At 35.7% G+C, this 13,177-nt stretch overlaps 1 protein-coding gene across 1 annotated transcript in view; it reads left to right on the forward strand.

Moving 5' to 3' along the window:
• The window catches only part of VPS41 (VPS41 subunit of HOPS complex), a 106,340-nt gene that overhangs the window by 19,925 nt on the left and 73,238 nt on the right, over positions 1-13,177 (forward strand). Inside the window, exon 4 of the mRNA XM_079301917.1 lies at positions 2,236-2,313. Coding sequence (XP_079158043.1) covers positions 2,236-2,313 — 78 coding nt within the window. The remainder of the gene's footprint in view (positions 1-2,235; positions 2,314-13,177) is intronic.

Consider the following 13,177-nt stretch of genomic DNA (forward strand, 5'->3'; position numbering starts at 1 on the left):
TGACTTAAACAATTGCTTTTGTATTTTTTCAATTTTCTTCTCTTTTATAAATATTGAAAAACATTTTAGAATATTGAGGCATGCTAAAGTGCATCTGAGAATGTGGAGTTAATGATTTGTCAACTATTACTAAGTAAAACATAGTAGCTATTTTCTGAATGTATAATTTTTCATAGCCAGTAACATCTCCTTAACAGTTATTGTTGAGGGATCTATCTTTGTTATTCGGCTATATTTTTAGATTGACTTGTGCTGTGTTTCTTTTCCTCAGAGGACTGTTGCTATGGCTCAAGAGGCTCTTAAGATGAAGCTTGTATTTTAACTGTGTGAATGAAAACAATAAGTCTTTTATAAATGTTTTTGACAACTTAGAATTACACAAATATTTGGAAAATTGGCAAGCATTTCCTCTTTGTCTGTGGCCTGTTTCTGTTACCTTTTATTCCTGCATCTCAGGTAAATTTTGAAAGCCAAGAGTTTAACAGGGTTTTTCTATGAGGATGTGCATAGATACAGCTTTTACTATAGTGTCACAAAGCGTGACAATACAGGATAACTGTTGAAGTATCCCAGCACTTTCAGTTTTCCAGCAAACTAGATACACTATTTATGAGAAGAATCAATATTGTTAGAAGCCAGGTACTGCAGTCTTTTAGGAATAGGTCTCTTGCAACAGAGAGCTTAAAAATGAAGCTGGGTTATAGGTTTTGCAAAGGTATTTCTGTTTCATTCTGGTTGGTTTTTTTGGGAATTTCTCCCTGAACGAACAGGAAAAGCCCTGCTAAATGCTATCATTAGAAAAATTATACAGTAATACGTAAAATGATTCTGACTAAACAGTTTACCTTTGCTGGGAATCCTGAGATCTGGCTTCTGCATTCAGACTAATTTCCCCCCAGAATTTTTTTTTCATTTTTGCTACTAAAGCATCATATTTTCACCAGGCTTGCTGTCTGCACTGGATGACTAATCGTCATGGCACCTGGTGCATTCAAGCAGGCCTGTGCAGTGGAATAGTCATACCTAGTTATGTCTGCACACCTGATGTTTTATTAACCAGTATTGATTTTTTTACCCGGGGGACTTTTTTCTTCCTGAAAAAAGGCAACCTTGCAGGAGTGAAAGGCATTGCAGGGAATGAATTTCTAATGAACCCCTTCTTTCCCTTTCTTGACTCCTTTTAATGTAGCTTCATATTTTAAGTGCTTGAACTGAAATTTCATTTTAAGCAATTCCATTTTGATAAATCCTTTTAAACCTTGACTTTCTGTAAGGTTATTTTTTAAAGATTGTGCTGCCTGACTGACACGCTTAGCAGTGCCTGTAAATTTGAGCATTTCATTATAGGTTGCAATGAAGCATGCTCACATGCAGTGAAATACAGAGAATTGAGTAGCCTAGACTATTTCAGTAATGCTGAAAGTGGGAGGGTGGGGGAGGGGGCAAATAAAAGAAACCTCTGTCATAAATCAAGTAGTACTGAAATTCTATCTTTTCTGTTTAGGTGTAGTTCACATGGTTCAATTAACAGCAGATCTCTCAGAATCAATTCCCTTCCTGTTTGTATCAAAATAAGTTTGTGATAGTGTGGATTTATGTGGAGATTTCTTTATTTTGCTACAATTTTTTAGAATGAAACTCCTGAGATTTCCAAGGAATTGTATTTGTCTTGGGAGTATTCTATTTAGGAATGTTACTCTGTGAAGGAAAGCAAACTCAGGAGTTATCTGTGTGCTTAAATGCACTGTCAGAGACCTTCCATAATTCAGCTGTATTTTACCAGTGGCTTACAGCTGGCCTTTTGCTGTGTTTGAACACTTTGGTTTTATTTTAGTAATGAAGGAGAATTGAAATAAAGCTCAAAGGAACCATTAGGATTGAAACAAAGCTGCAGAAAGGATCTAGGAACTATTTCAGATCTCTGTTGGTTCTTGCTCCCACGCTGCATTTTTAATTTGCTGCCACAGTCCATCAGCTGGTGTGTACAGACTGCAGACACACCATTAGTTGTCAGTGGATGAGGGTCCTCATGACTCATTCTGACAGGTAACTTGCACTATCACAGTAATATGGGCTTGAAGCCCTGCTTTATTCTTTGGGCACAGTTAAAATAACCTTTCTCTATAGAAAGTGGTGGGCTTTTTTCTTTTCCCCAGTATTCCTAATCCTGTTCATTTAGCATTGCTGTAGTATTTCTTGTGGTGTCTTTATGTAATCAATCTCTTTCTTTCACAGTTTTTGGCACTGGGAACACATTATGGCAAAGTTTATTTACTGGATGTCCAAGGGAACATCACACAGAAGTTTGATGTTGTAAGTATGACATTATTCAGAACCCATTTACAGGGATATAAAACTGCTGCTGATGTACCAGTAAGTCAGTTAACACTCTTGTACACCTGCAAGTACACTAATGCATTCCATAACATAGAAAGCAGTGTATGATCCTTGCAAAAAGAATATGCTGGATGGTTTTGTGCTGGGCACATCTCAGTTTATATATAATAGACTTCTTCATGAAACAGAAGAGGAAATACATGTTTATGATTGCAAGTGGCTATTAGAAATGGAACTCAGGAGCTCATTACTTCCATAAGGAGTGAACCTGTTCATTAGTTGACTATTGTCAGTTATTAGTTTGTGTGCTATCATCTTATCTAGTTGCCACAAGTAATTGAAAACTGATTGATTACCCTGCTGGCTCTGTTTATCAATCACAAATATATAATGCTAATATTTTACGTAAATGTTTTGAACTTTGAATTATTAAGGGATTGTTTTGATTGAAGAAAAAGAACAAGCCTTTTTCCTTACTGTGGTTCGTGGTATCAGAGGAATGCTAAATTTAAAGCTCTGTTCTAGAGTATTAAATGTTCTTTTTTATTGTGGATATTAGTTCATTAGTTTCGAATTCTCTGTCTTTCATGGAGGGTGGAAGGAAGAGAACTAGAGATTTTTTTTTCTCTTCAGGTCATCAAAATTTCCAAAGCCAGGCACTGGTTTTTCATAGCAGTGTATGCACTAGCCATAGAAACCATCACAAGGTGTGGACATGTTTGCAAAGAGAATAATACGTTCTAAAGATGACACAGCTGCATGGAAAGGGTCAAGAGTTTGTGTATATTTTTAAAAAATCTAATTATGAATTGTGCAAGGCACAATTTTTTAAGGCACAGCTTTTGAAGAAATTTTTAGATTTAATTTTAGTAAGATTGACAATGACTTTACTGGGGATTGATTAAAATCAAGCTAATTATGTGCTTCTATTTCTTTTAATTTTGTATGTTCATCAGCCCTGCAGCTGAGAATGCTAGCTCAATTTCAAAAGAGGAAGGGCTTTTGGTGTCTTCCTTGCAGTTCTGATTGCTTGACATGCATGCTTCTTGATAGAGGTTCTCTGGGAAGTAGGAGAAACTCTATTTCAGGAAGGTCAGATTAAATGTACCTGAATTATTCTCTTTCATTGCTGCAGTAGAAGACAGAGACTCAGTCAAATGAAGTGGAAATTTTGTATTGAATTTGGCATTAACTGTCCTAAATTTGTATTTGTTCCATTCAGTGTAAGGTGCTGGGAAAATTTTGGTTGTAGAGCAGTCTTCTGCTGTCCACCACCAATGCCTTGTCTCACACTGGTTCCAAGCAATGAAATCCTCCTTCTGTAAAGACTTAGGGGACTGCCTATGTGTAGAGCAAGGAACAAGGGGACCTGTTACCTGCTAAAGTCTATGAAACAAAATCCCTGCATTCTCTTTAATCCACCCTTCCAAATCTGATGTTATTTTCTTCCCTTTTCTTTACTAAAAAGTCCTACCAGTGCCTGCTGAGATGGTGGTTTCTTATAACATTACTGTTGGACCATATAGTTATTTTGTGCTCAAAGATGTTACTTTTCCAAAGTTAGCCTGCTTCAGGATGATTTTTGTGCTGTGTCTCCTTATAAAGATGGCGGTGATTTCTTTTACAACTGTCATTAAGAGTATAAACTGCTTTTTGAACTGGAGAATAGGAAAAAGAAATGTTTCTGGGATTCTATTCTTAATGTTTATATCTCTTTTTATAACGTACATGTCTGTGGTGCAATAGATTATATCATGGATTAGGTGGAAATGGTGCTTCTTTTTTCTTTTTTTTCTTCTCTTTTTTCCTAGTTTGAAGAAGAATGATTTTTCTCTAGCACCACTTTTCTTTTAAAGAAAAGTTTTCCAAGGAACTATTTGTTTTAGAACAGAACAGGCTGCCTATGTGAGAAGAAAGTAGCTCTATGATGTAGATGGCTGCTTAAGCTTAGGAGTTTTCTGAATTAATAATGTCAACTGCTGAATCCACAGACATTTTATTCTGAACTGACTACTGTACATCAGAATATATTCATTCTAACCTGAACTTCTCAAGATGTTGGATTTCAGACTAGAGACATCACTATCAAAACATTCAGTGGGGTCTTCTTCAGTTCTCTCCTACTAATGCCTCTTTATTGTTTCTCCTGGGGAATTTGCATTAAAGTATTGTCATGTTGTAAGCCCCAAATAAAACCTAACCCTTTCCTGAAAAGAAAAGGAATTACCTCCTGAAGTCAGACAGGGACAAAGCATTTCTTGTAAATGTGCTGGTGAAGACTGTTTTCACTAGTGGATTTTTTTGGGTTCTTTTTCTCTGATCCAAAAAGAACAAATTCCTTCTCAGAACGTTTTCCATTGGTGGAATGGCATATATGGTTCTATCTTGAAATTGTTAATAAGGGAAGTGTCTGTTGGTACTGATTGTTGGAAATTGATATTGTATAGAATTTTTTGTGAGTAAAATAGCAGTATTACCACTGCAATATTCTAATTGTTTGCAATAAACAGTGCATCTAAGGAGTGTCTTTTATGTATTTTTCTTTTTGAAAGGATCTTATCATCAGATGTTTTCTGTCTTGTGACATTGCAGAAATTAGTAGTAAGGATAGCAGTATGATGCCCTTTGTGTGAAAGAAATCAGTTACATAATTCAAGAAACTGTACTTTGTTTGAGTCTATTTTTCAGGGTGTTGTTTTGATTTGGGTTTTTTTTTTAAGAAAAAATTGGGGAATTAAAAAAGTAATTACTTTTCAATACATCTGTTAAATGTGTAACTAGCAAAAACAAACCATACAAGGGAAACTTTAAATGCTACTGGATCTGAAACAGTTAGTGTGTAAAATAAACCAGAATCAAGCAAGAGTGGGTTTTTTTAACCATTTTTAAAAAACTCATTTTAATGACAAGTTGATATTAAATGTGCTTAGAAAATACCATTACAGCTCTCATAGATTTCTCTTGATTTCTGTTTTTCTTTCCTAGTGTATATAAGGAAAGAGGAAGCCATGTTCAAAAATATGAATGAGCTTGGAAATTGAAGAAATAAGAATTTTGCTTTTATAAGAAATCCTTTATTTTCCATGATGACTTGCCTTTGCATGTGAGCCAAATTATAAAAAAATAAATATATATTGATATCAGAGGGTTTGAAGCAAAATGAGTTTGAAAATTAGTGTATTATCTCCAGAATGTCTAAGTTTTGAATGACAGCACTCCTTTTGAAAACTCAATGCATTTATCATTTTAATTTCAGCTAAAAACAGCTGTAAGAAACACTAAAATATTAAGCTTGGCATTCCTACAAGTTCTGTCATTGTAACACGCTTTTTAAAAATTATTATTATTTAAAAAACCTTTTAGGACTACACTTCTTAATGTCCATGGGAAATCAATGTGGTTATCCTGGAACTTTGACCCATAAATATTGAGAGAGACTTCTGTGAAGCTCATGTAAAAAACTAAAAATTATTTGCAGAATTAAGTCTTGTTCTCATCCAGATCTTCAGGTATCTGATGGTGAATCCTGTGCCAAATGGACAACCAGTCTTTTCAGGCTTGCAACTCCTCTTGTCAACAGCAGTGGAAATGTGTGCTTTGAAACTGTTGAGAGATATTTGTGGTTTGGGGGTAACTGAGACAGGAATTAGCAGATTTTGGCCTTTTGTGTTGCTTGGTATCTCAGCAGTTTTGCTTGTTCTCTTGTTATCCCTCTCTCCTCTTTGCCTGGCATTTCTGTAGCTCTTGCTGGGGTGGCTTGTCTTTGACAATGTCAGCTGCCTAAGATTAACTGGTATGCTTCCTCAATAATGTATGTTTGACAAACTGGTGTTCTCTTGTATTAGGGTTCAGTGCATTGAGTGAGATGAAATGTGTCAAATGCACTGAAAATTATTACTAAAAGGCAACAAGAAGAGGGAAGAAAAGCCTGCTAATTCCACTGACAAAGGATGATGCAGGACTGATTCACAGCACGTTAATTCCAAATGTCTCTCCATCTTTCTTTCCTTCTTAGACTGTCTACAATTTATTAATATAATTATTGCCTGAACTGACATCCTGTGGATTAAGGATTTGTAGATATGAAGAAAGCTGTACAAACATATTTAGTTACGTAACAAATCAAAAAGCTTTCAAAGGGCAAGAAAACCTGTCCCCATTCTGGTCTTCTACTAAACATTAAGCTTAAAACAGAAGTGGTATGAAGTCTTGGATGTTGCCAGTAATAGTCTGTTAGAAAGGAAAGATTGCCTATTTTATAAGTAACAAGGATTTAAATCTTTAATGCATTGAAGGTGTTTCAGTGGTGATGCATGAGTCTAAGAAATGATGTAAATAGTGTTTTTAAGTTTCTCTTAGTAGAAAGAAATTGAAGTCCTTTTAGCATGCAACATTTGTGAGCTAGTCAAGACTGCTAGAGTTTCAGAAAGAAACCTCCTCAACATATCTTTATAAAATGTATTTCTTTCCTTGCATTGTGCTTTCTTTCCTGATTTTCTCACATTGTGTATCACTAACAATTTAATTATCAGTCTTTTATTGGAGTGATAGTAATTCAAAATCACTACATCATCTCTGCTACCTTGAAAACTTGAAAGAGAGTTCCTTCTGTGGTGGTATTATTGCCTTTGGGTGTATTGAAATTACAGCACTCACCAACCTCTGGAGCAAGATCTTCTTGAAGGTCAGTCTGTGGCCTGTTGGTTTTGCCGGTAACTCAGCAGGTTGTGAAGAAAACATCAGAGGTTTCAGTTGACTTGATACCTCTTGGTAAGAGTTTAATTGTTAACAAGAAAAAAAGATTTTTAACAAAGAAACAGCTGTTCTGAAGCACTAAGTACTGCTGCTAGTAATGATGCAAAACCTACTGACTGCTGTGGGAGATTATGCAACATCTTTTGATGGGGAAGGTAAATTTGCTTTTCATTGCATAATGAAGAAGTTGCTTTGGATGGAACTTTGCATGAGAGTTTGAGACTAAGATGATGTAAATGTCATTTTGACAGGCTACTTAAAATTCCCAGTTTATTACCTTTAACTACATCATTTTAGTTGTTAGTGTCAGACTATGTCAGAAAACTTAGTCAGGAATCGAAGTGAAGCAACAGAATTTAAAGGTCTGTGTAGCTCTGTTTTAGTATTTGCATGGTGTCACTTTGCCTGTTAAATTTGAAGCTAAAATCATCTTTTGTTTACAAAACCAAATGGACTAAAATCAAAAATCTAAACAAAAATTAAGGTTTTGATAGAGGAAGTGTCTGTGCAAAGGACAGGTTTCCTTCTCCACGCTGGGACCTCCCATCCAAATGGGTGTTGGATTTTTATGTCTTAAATGCTTTATGCCAACTCCTAGCTCTTTCAAATGGAAAAACTAGATAAAAATGTCAATTTGGGATTTTTGTCTTAAGTCTTGGGAGTTTACACTCAATTTAATATCAGGTCTTCTTCTGTCTATCTGTCTTTTCATTTTAACTAGAGGATTTGGAAATCCAGAGGTTTTTACAGTATAACTCAGATGGCTTTTGAATCTGGCCTTTTGGTATAAAGGCTTGGAAAGTATGTTTTATATGTTTATTCTGGTACTGTTTCCAATGGGAGCTGTGGAGCTATTGAAGATTCAGAATTATCTTTGGCAGGAATCATGGTATACTTGTGGTATCTTGCCTAGACTGGCAGAAATTGTGGTGTCATGACCATTATTCCATAGATTTGGAAAAGCTTCATTTCTGACAAAACTGAAACAAGAAAAAACAACTTCTTGCACATATTTTGAATATTGTCTTTGTACCATTGTACCTGACTTTCCTTTGAAAGGAGTATTGCTTAAATTTTTAGTTAACCAAAAAGATCAAAGGGCTATGGAAGGCATTTGTTATTGATAGAAATGTTGCTTGGAGTATGGATGAAATGTGGGAATTAGAAACAATTTTAGAATCACTTATGATTAATTTTTATAGCTCACAAACTGAGGCAAGTGTGACCGTTTCATTCAATTATTCTTTCAAGCTTGTAGCTTCAATAACTGTGGCTTAGAGCAGAATAATGTAAAAAGTTTAGCTGGAGGTATGAGTTCAGCTGCAGAAAGTCTTGTATGGTCCAGTCATTTATTCCTTGAATGTTGTTAGCTTATACAAGTCAGATGTGTGCTTGTACTGCAGCAAACAGTAATGTATGCTGTAGATCTAATTCATTTTAATTAAAGTATTAAATCTAAGTACTTTATCAGCTGATTCTGGAATTGTTTCTGCTTCTCTTTTGAATTCTTTACTAGCCACTATGTTTGCCATGGATTTTTTTAGAGAAGGATTACAGCCCCATCTTTAGACCAAATGGTCCTTCTACAACTTCATTACCCTTCATATGCATATTGTTTTCCTTTTTTTTTTTAACATAGCAGTATTGGAAAATCTCTCCTTTTTTATTCTCCAGTATCAATCACTTTTGTTCAGTGTGTATCCTGTTGTTTGTCTGTTGCATTTCATGACCAACTCTAAATGTATTCCATTTAAGGTACCTTAGCAGCCTTCTTTAAAGTCACTGATTTCAGTAGAAATCTGTTATGTCACCTTTTAATGAGGTGAAGGACTGTGATTGCATACTGTTCTATCACAAGCATCTAGACATGGAAAATAGTTCACTTTCTCTTGACTTGGTAGGGTGCTGTCATATTCTGAATGTTTGTTTTGGTTTTTTTTAATTGAAGCATTGAGTATTCTAGAGGGAAGATTTTTCAAAAGGGGAGAATGCTAAACATGAAAGTCATTAAGGACATTACTACTGTAGTATTTAATGCAGCATTGTTGATCAATGAAAGGACAAAGTAACCAATTTGTTTTCTTTTTTCACCAGACCTTGTTGCCTCTTGGTTCTATGGGGGATCAGATAGAGTACCTTACTATAATAGTGCTAAATGAATTTACGTGTATAACTTTCAAAAAGTTTTGAACAAAATTATTTATATATTATTGAGATACATCAAAATCATGAAAACTTTTTTTTTTTTCCCTATTAACTCTTTCACCATCCAGGTCTAGTAACATTTGCTATTTAGAAAGTGGACCACTGTGCCAAATTGCTCTGGAGTTTTACTGGCACCAGTGAAGCAGCTAGTTTCAGGCAGCACTGATTAAGTACTTTCACAGAAGACTGGTAACTCAGGTGTGCGTTTTCTAAAACCTAATAACACTTAAAAGCAAAGGGAGGATTTGGACAAGTTTGATTGTAAGAAGCTAGTGTATTGCTGATTCCTAGGGCTGTTTTCCTTTCAAAAGGGGTATTATACCTGGATGGCATTTTTGTCCATAGGGAACGCAGGCACTTATGTGCATGTATGGAAAAATAGTTGTTTGCCTGTCAGAATTATTAAGAGTTCAAGCATTAATAAAATACTATTTACATTAGAAAATGTTTTCCTAGTTAGAAAAACTGAGTTCTGGAGGACAATGTTTTCTTATACAAGTTGACATTAATGACAGAGCTACATCCCTTTGTTTCCATTAACAATAAAAATACAGCACTACTAAAAATAGGTAATGACATAACAGGGGCATAATATGATGAGCAAAACATGAAGGTAAAACCAAGTACTTTCTCCTATGGTGAAGATATTATTGATAATGATTTTAAAAATTCTAATAAAGATTCCTTTCTGAAGGATGAGACTTACTTGTTTTAAAAGACATGTCAGTGTGCATAGCACTTTATTGCACTCATGATGGAATATTAAGCATCTACAGTACAGATTTGACCAGTGTCTGGTATTAATACCTCTAGAGAGGCTGCTGATAAAAGTATCTACTATCAAGCTGGCCATCTCCACTGTGGTGCTGCTGAAGAAGTTAGTTTCACTCAGTGTCCTCTGACATAGAGAAATAAAAGTATAAAAAAAGTCAGAAATCTGTATTTTGGTGTTGGAAGGTTCACCACTGTAGTCCTAAACTGGCTGCTAATTGAAGTCTAGTTATTGAAGGTCTTGGCAGTTTTACAGATAGGAGCTTTGAAATGTGAGCAGTGTAAAGATGGAGTGAATGAATCTGTTTGCTTTTTTGATCTACTTTAAATAAGGTTTATGATATGCAATCAAATGTACACTTCACTGGTATTGAAATAGAGCCTCTTTGTATGTAAATGCATTGAGAAACTTGCAGAGGATCAATTCATCTTTATATTTAGGTTTCCCTATCGCACTGTCACAATGAGGATATGGCATACAATATACTGCTTACAGAAAGTTAGAGTGCACTTCATTATACACAGTTTCTACTTGTGTGAGTACTCTTTATCTCCCTCCATCTTTCTGGTTTGCATATGTTTTTAGGATCCTGACAAGAATCAGACACCCAGTATTGACTGAGTATCTCTGGTGGACTTGTGAGACTTTGCCAGATGTTTATAACTGCAAATAAAGAAAGTTCCTGATTTGGTGTCCAAAGTGAATACAGTGCTTTCAGTAATCAGAAAATGTGGTTATTATTGCATATAGCTCTGACTTATGCCAGTCTGTATCTGTGTTGATAACTGAAAGTCTACATGGAAAATGGCACTGTAGGTGTAGGTGTTGGCTGAGCTTGAGCACTGATCATCCACTGTAATATTTAACCATGCCAGGAATATGACTACTTATGTTGTTTTCAGACAGGAAAGGGAATTCATTCCCACATAATATTTCTGCATCTCTCTGGTTCCATCAGTGGAGATCTTTTCACTGATTTCAGTAGCTCCTGGGTTTGGATCATTGTCTACAGCAGAGTGGTTGAAAAGCTAAAATAATTGGAAAAAGTACTTACTGTAGTTTTTCATTGCAGGAGCTTATAGGAAAAACAGAACTGTGAGGAAAATACTGTCCTTGTGTGGAATGTGTGGAGAAACAGGATTTCTAGGCTTCATGGGGTGATGTCCTCTATCTTGTGTTAGATCAGAGAGTGGGATGAGCATCATGGCTGTTCAGAAAACCTTCCTGGAAATGATGTTAACATAACAGTACATAAGCCCTGAGTAGAACAGTCAACACCTCCTTTGCTTTTTCAAAAGTTACTTGGTGGAAGCAACAGTGAAATAATCTCCAGAAAGAAAACCTCTCCTGACAAGAACTTTAACTTTATGACCTGTTTGGCCTTTTTCATTAGTTACATTTCTGGAATGTGGCTTATCAAGAAATGGAGTAAAATCTCATACTTTCCACTTCAAGGATGGAATTCTACAAAATTCTGTTAAATACATTAATGACAGTGGCAGTGGTGTTCTGTTAGAAACAAGCATGAAAGTGCCCCTTAAGTTACATCCTCAGAGTTTTAGATATGTTTTGGCGATTGTCCTTCAAAACCCATTTTAATAATTCAGTAGCCTCTCCTGAAAGTTTATATTTAAAGATGAATTCTCACAAGTTCATTGTGTTTGGAAAACTATCCTGAAAAGAAAGCAATTACAGAAATTGGTGAGGTGAACCTCCACATTGCCTGAAATAGTCCTTCTCCCCAGGGGGTGTTGGGTTTTCCAAGGAAGGTATATCTATCACCAGCAGACTTTCCTCAGCCCTCCCCCTGTACTTCAACATTCCCCATGGATGTGTGATGGGGAATATTGCTTCATAGTCTCAGATGACATTAACACACAACAACAAAGAGGTTGAGGAAGGTTTAGGATATAACATTGTTAAAGAGCCCTACAGTTATACAGAGGATGGCAAAGGGCACCTGGGGAGAGAAGGAAATGGGAGTAGTTTGCTTACTTTGGCACAGGGTTCCCAGGAGGATATCTCCTTACACAGCAGTGTTTTAACAGAAAAGAGATTTTTCTTCAGATGCATCAGGAATTAGCTAACAGTTCAATTCTGCTAGGAAGCAGTCTAGGCTTTTAATATAGATTCGGTTTTGGTAATAGTTCTGTCATTCCTAAACAAGCATTCTGATTATCTAGTAACTACTAGAGATTTAGAGAGATCCCTTGTTAATATTTTTTCCCTTGGTTGTTTTTTTTCTTAGTCCCTGCAATTGACAAACAAGGTTAAGGGATTCACTGATGTGGAAAATACTGAAATCACTGTAGGCTTTTTGTTCTTCCTCACTGTCTTAGACTTTATATGAGAGACTTCTTGTCCTCATATTCCCTTAGTTTTACACAAGCTTTTGAGATCTTTGTTTGTTGTAGGTAAGGTCTGCCTTCCTGCAGACAAAATAAAAGTTAATGTTGTTACTATTTTGTGTCCCAGACCTTGTCGCTCTCCCAAGCTTTCCCCCCCTCCCTTTTCTTCTCACCGACATAATCTCCTATTTTTCATTTGGAGAGTGACAGATTCAAGAGTGTTATAGGAAATGCAATGGAGCAAGAATTCTCACTTACCAGAATTTCGCTGTTAGTATTGTTGTACTAAACCTCTTTGGTGTGGATATTAGTAAATTTTCAGCAAATTAAACTTTAGATGTTGTGAATATAGGGTATGCTACTTTGTTGCAGGCAGTGGTGAACATCTTTTTTCCTTCAGCTGCCTTTTCAATTTTTACCTCTGTGTTACTGTGCTTTATTTCTCAGCTATGTATAAGTACATGTGTGTACTTTTATCTTTTTATAAGTAAATCACGGTACAGCATCAGAATTTGGGGTTTGAGTTTGCCTGTACTGTATCAATAAAATTCTACAAATATCTGAAATACATGTGAGTCAGTGCAACACTGAAGCATTTGGGGCAAAAAAAGTGCATGAATTCATTTCTTTTAAAAGTTCCTCTGTGCAAGAGAACCAGTTATGAGTGTTTTGAAGTTGAAACAGATGGGACACAACGTGTAATACACTTGTGTTTGGCTTTTGCTGAGGATTTAGGGTGCTTTTCAAAGCAAGTTCCTCA

The sequence above is a fragment of the Erithacus rubecula genome, assembly GCF_903797595.1.
Source record: "Erithacus rubecula genome assembly, chromosome: 3".
Lineage (NCBI taxonomy): Eukaryota > Metazoa > Chordata > Aves > Passeriformes > Muscicapidae > Erithacus > Erithacus rubecula.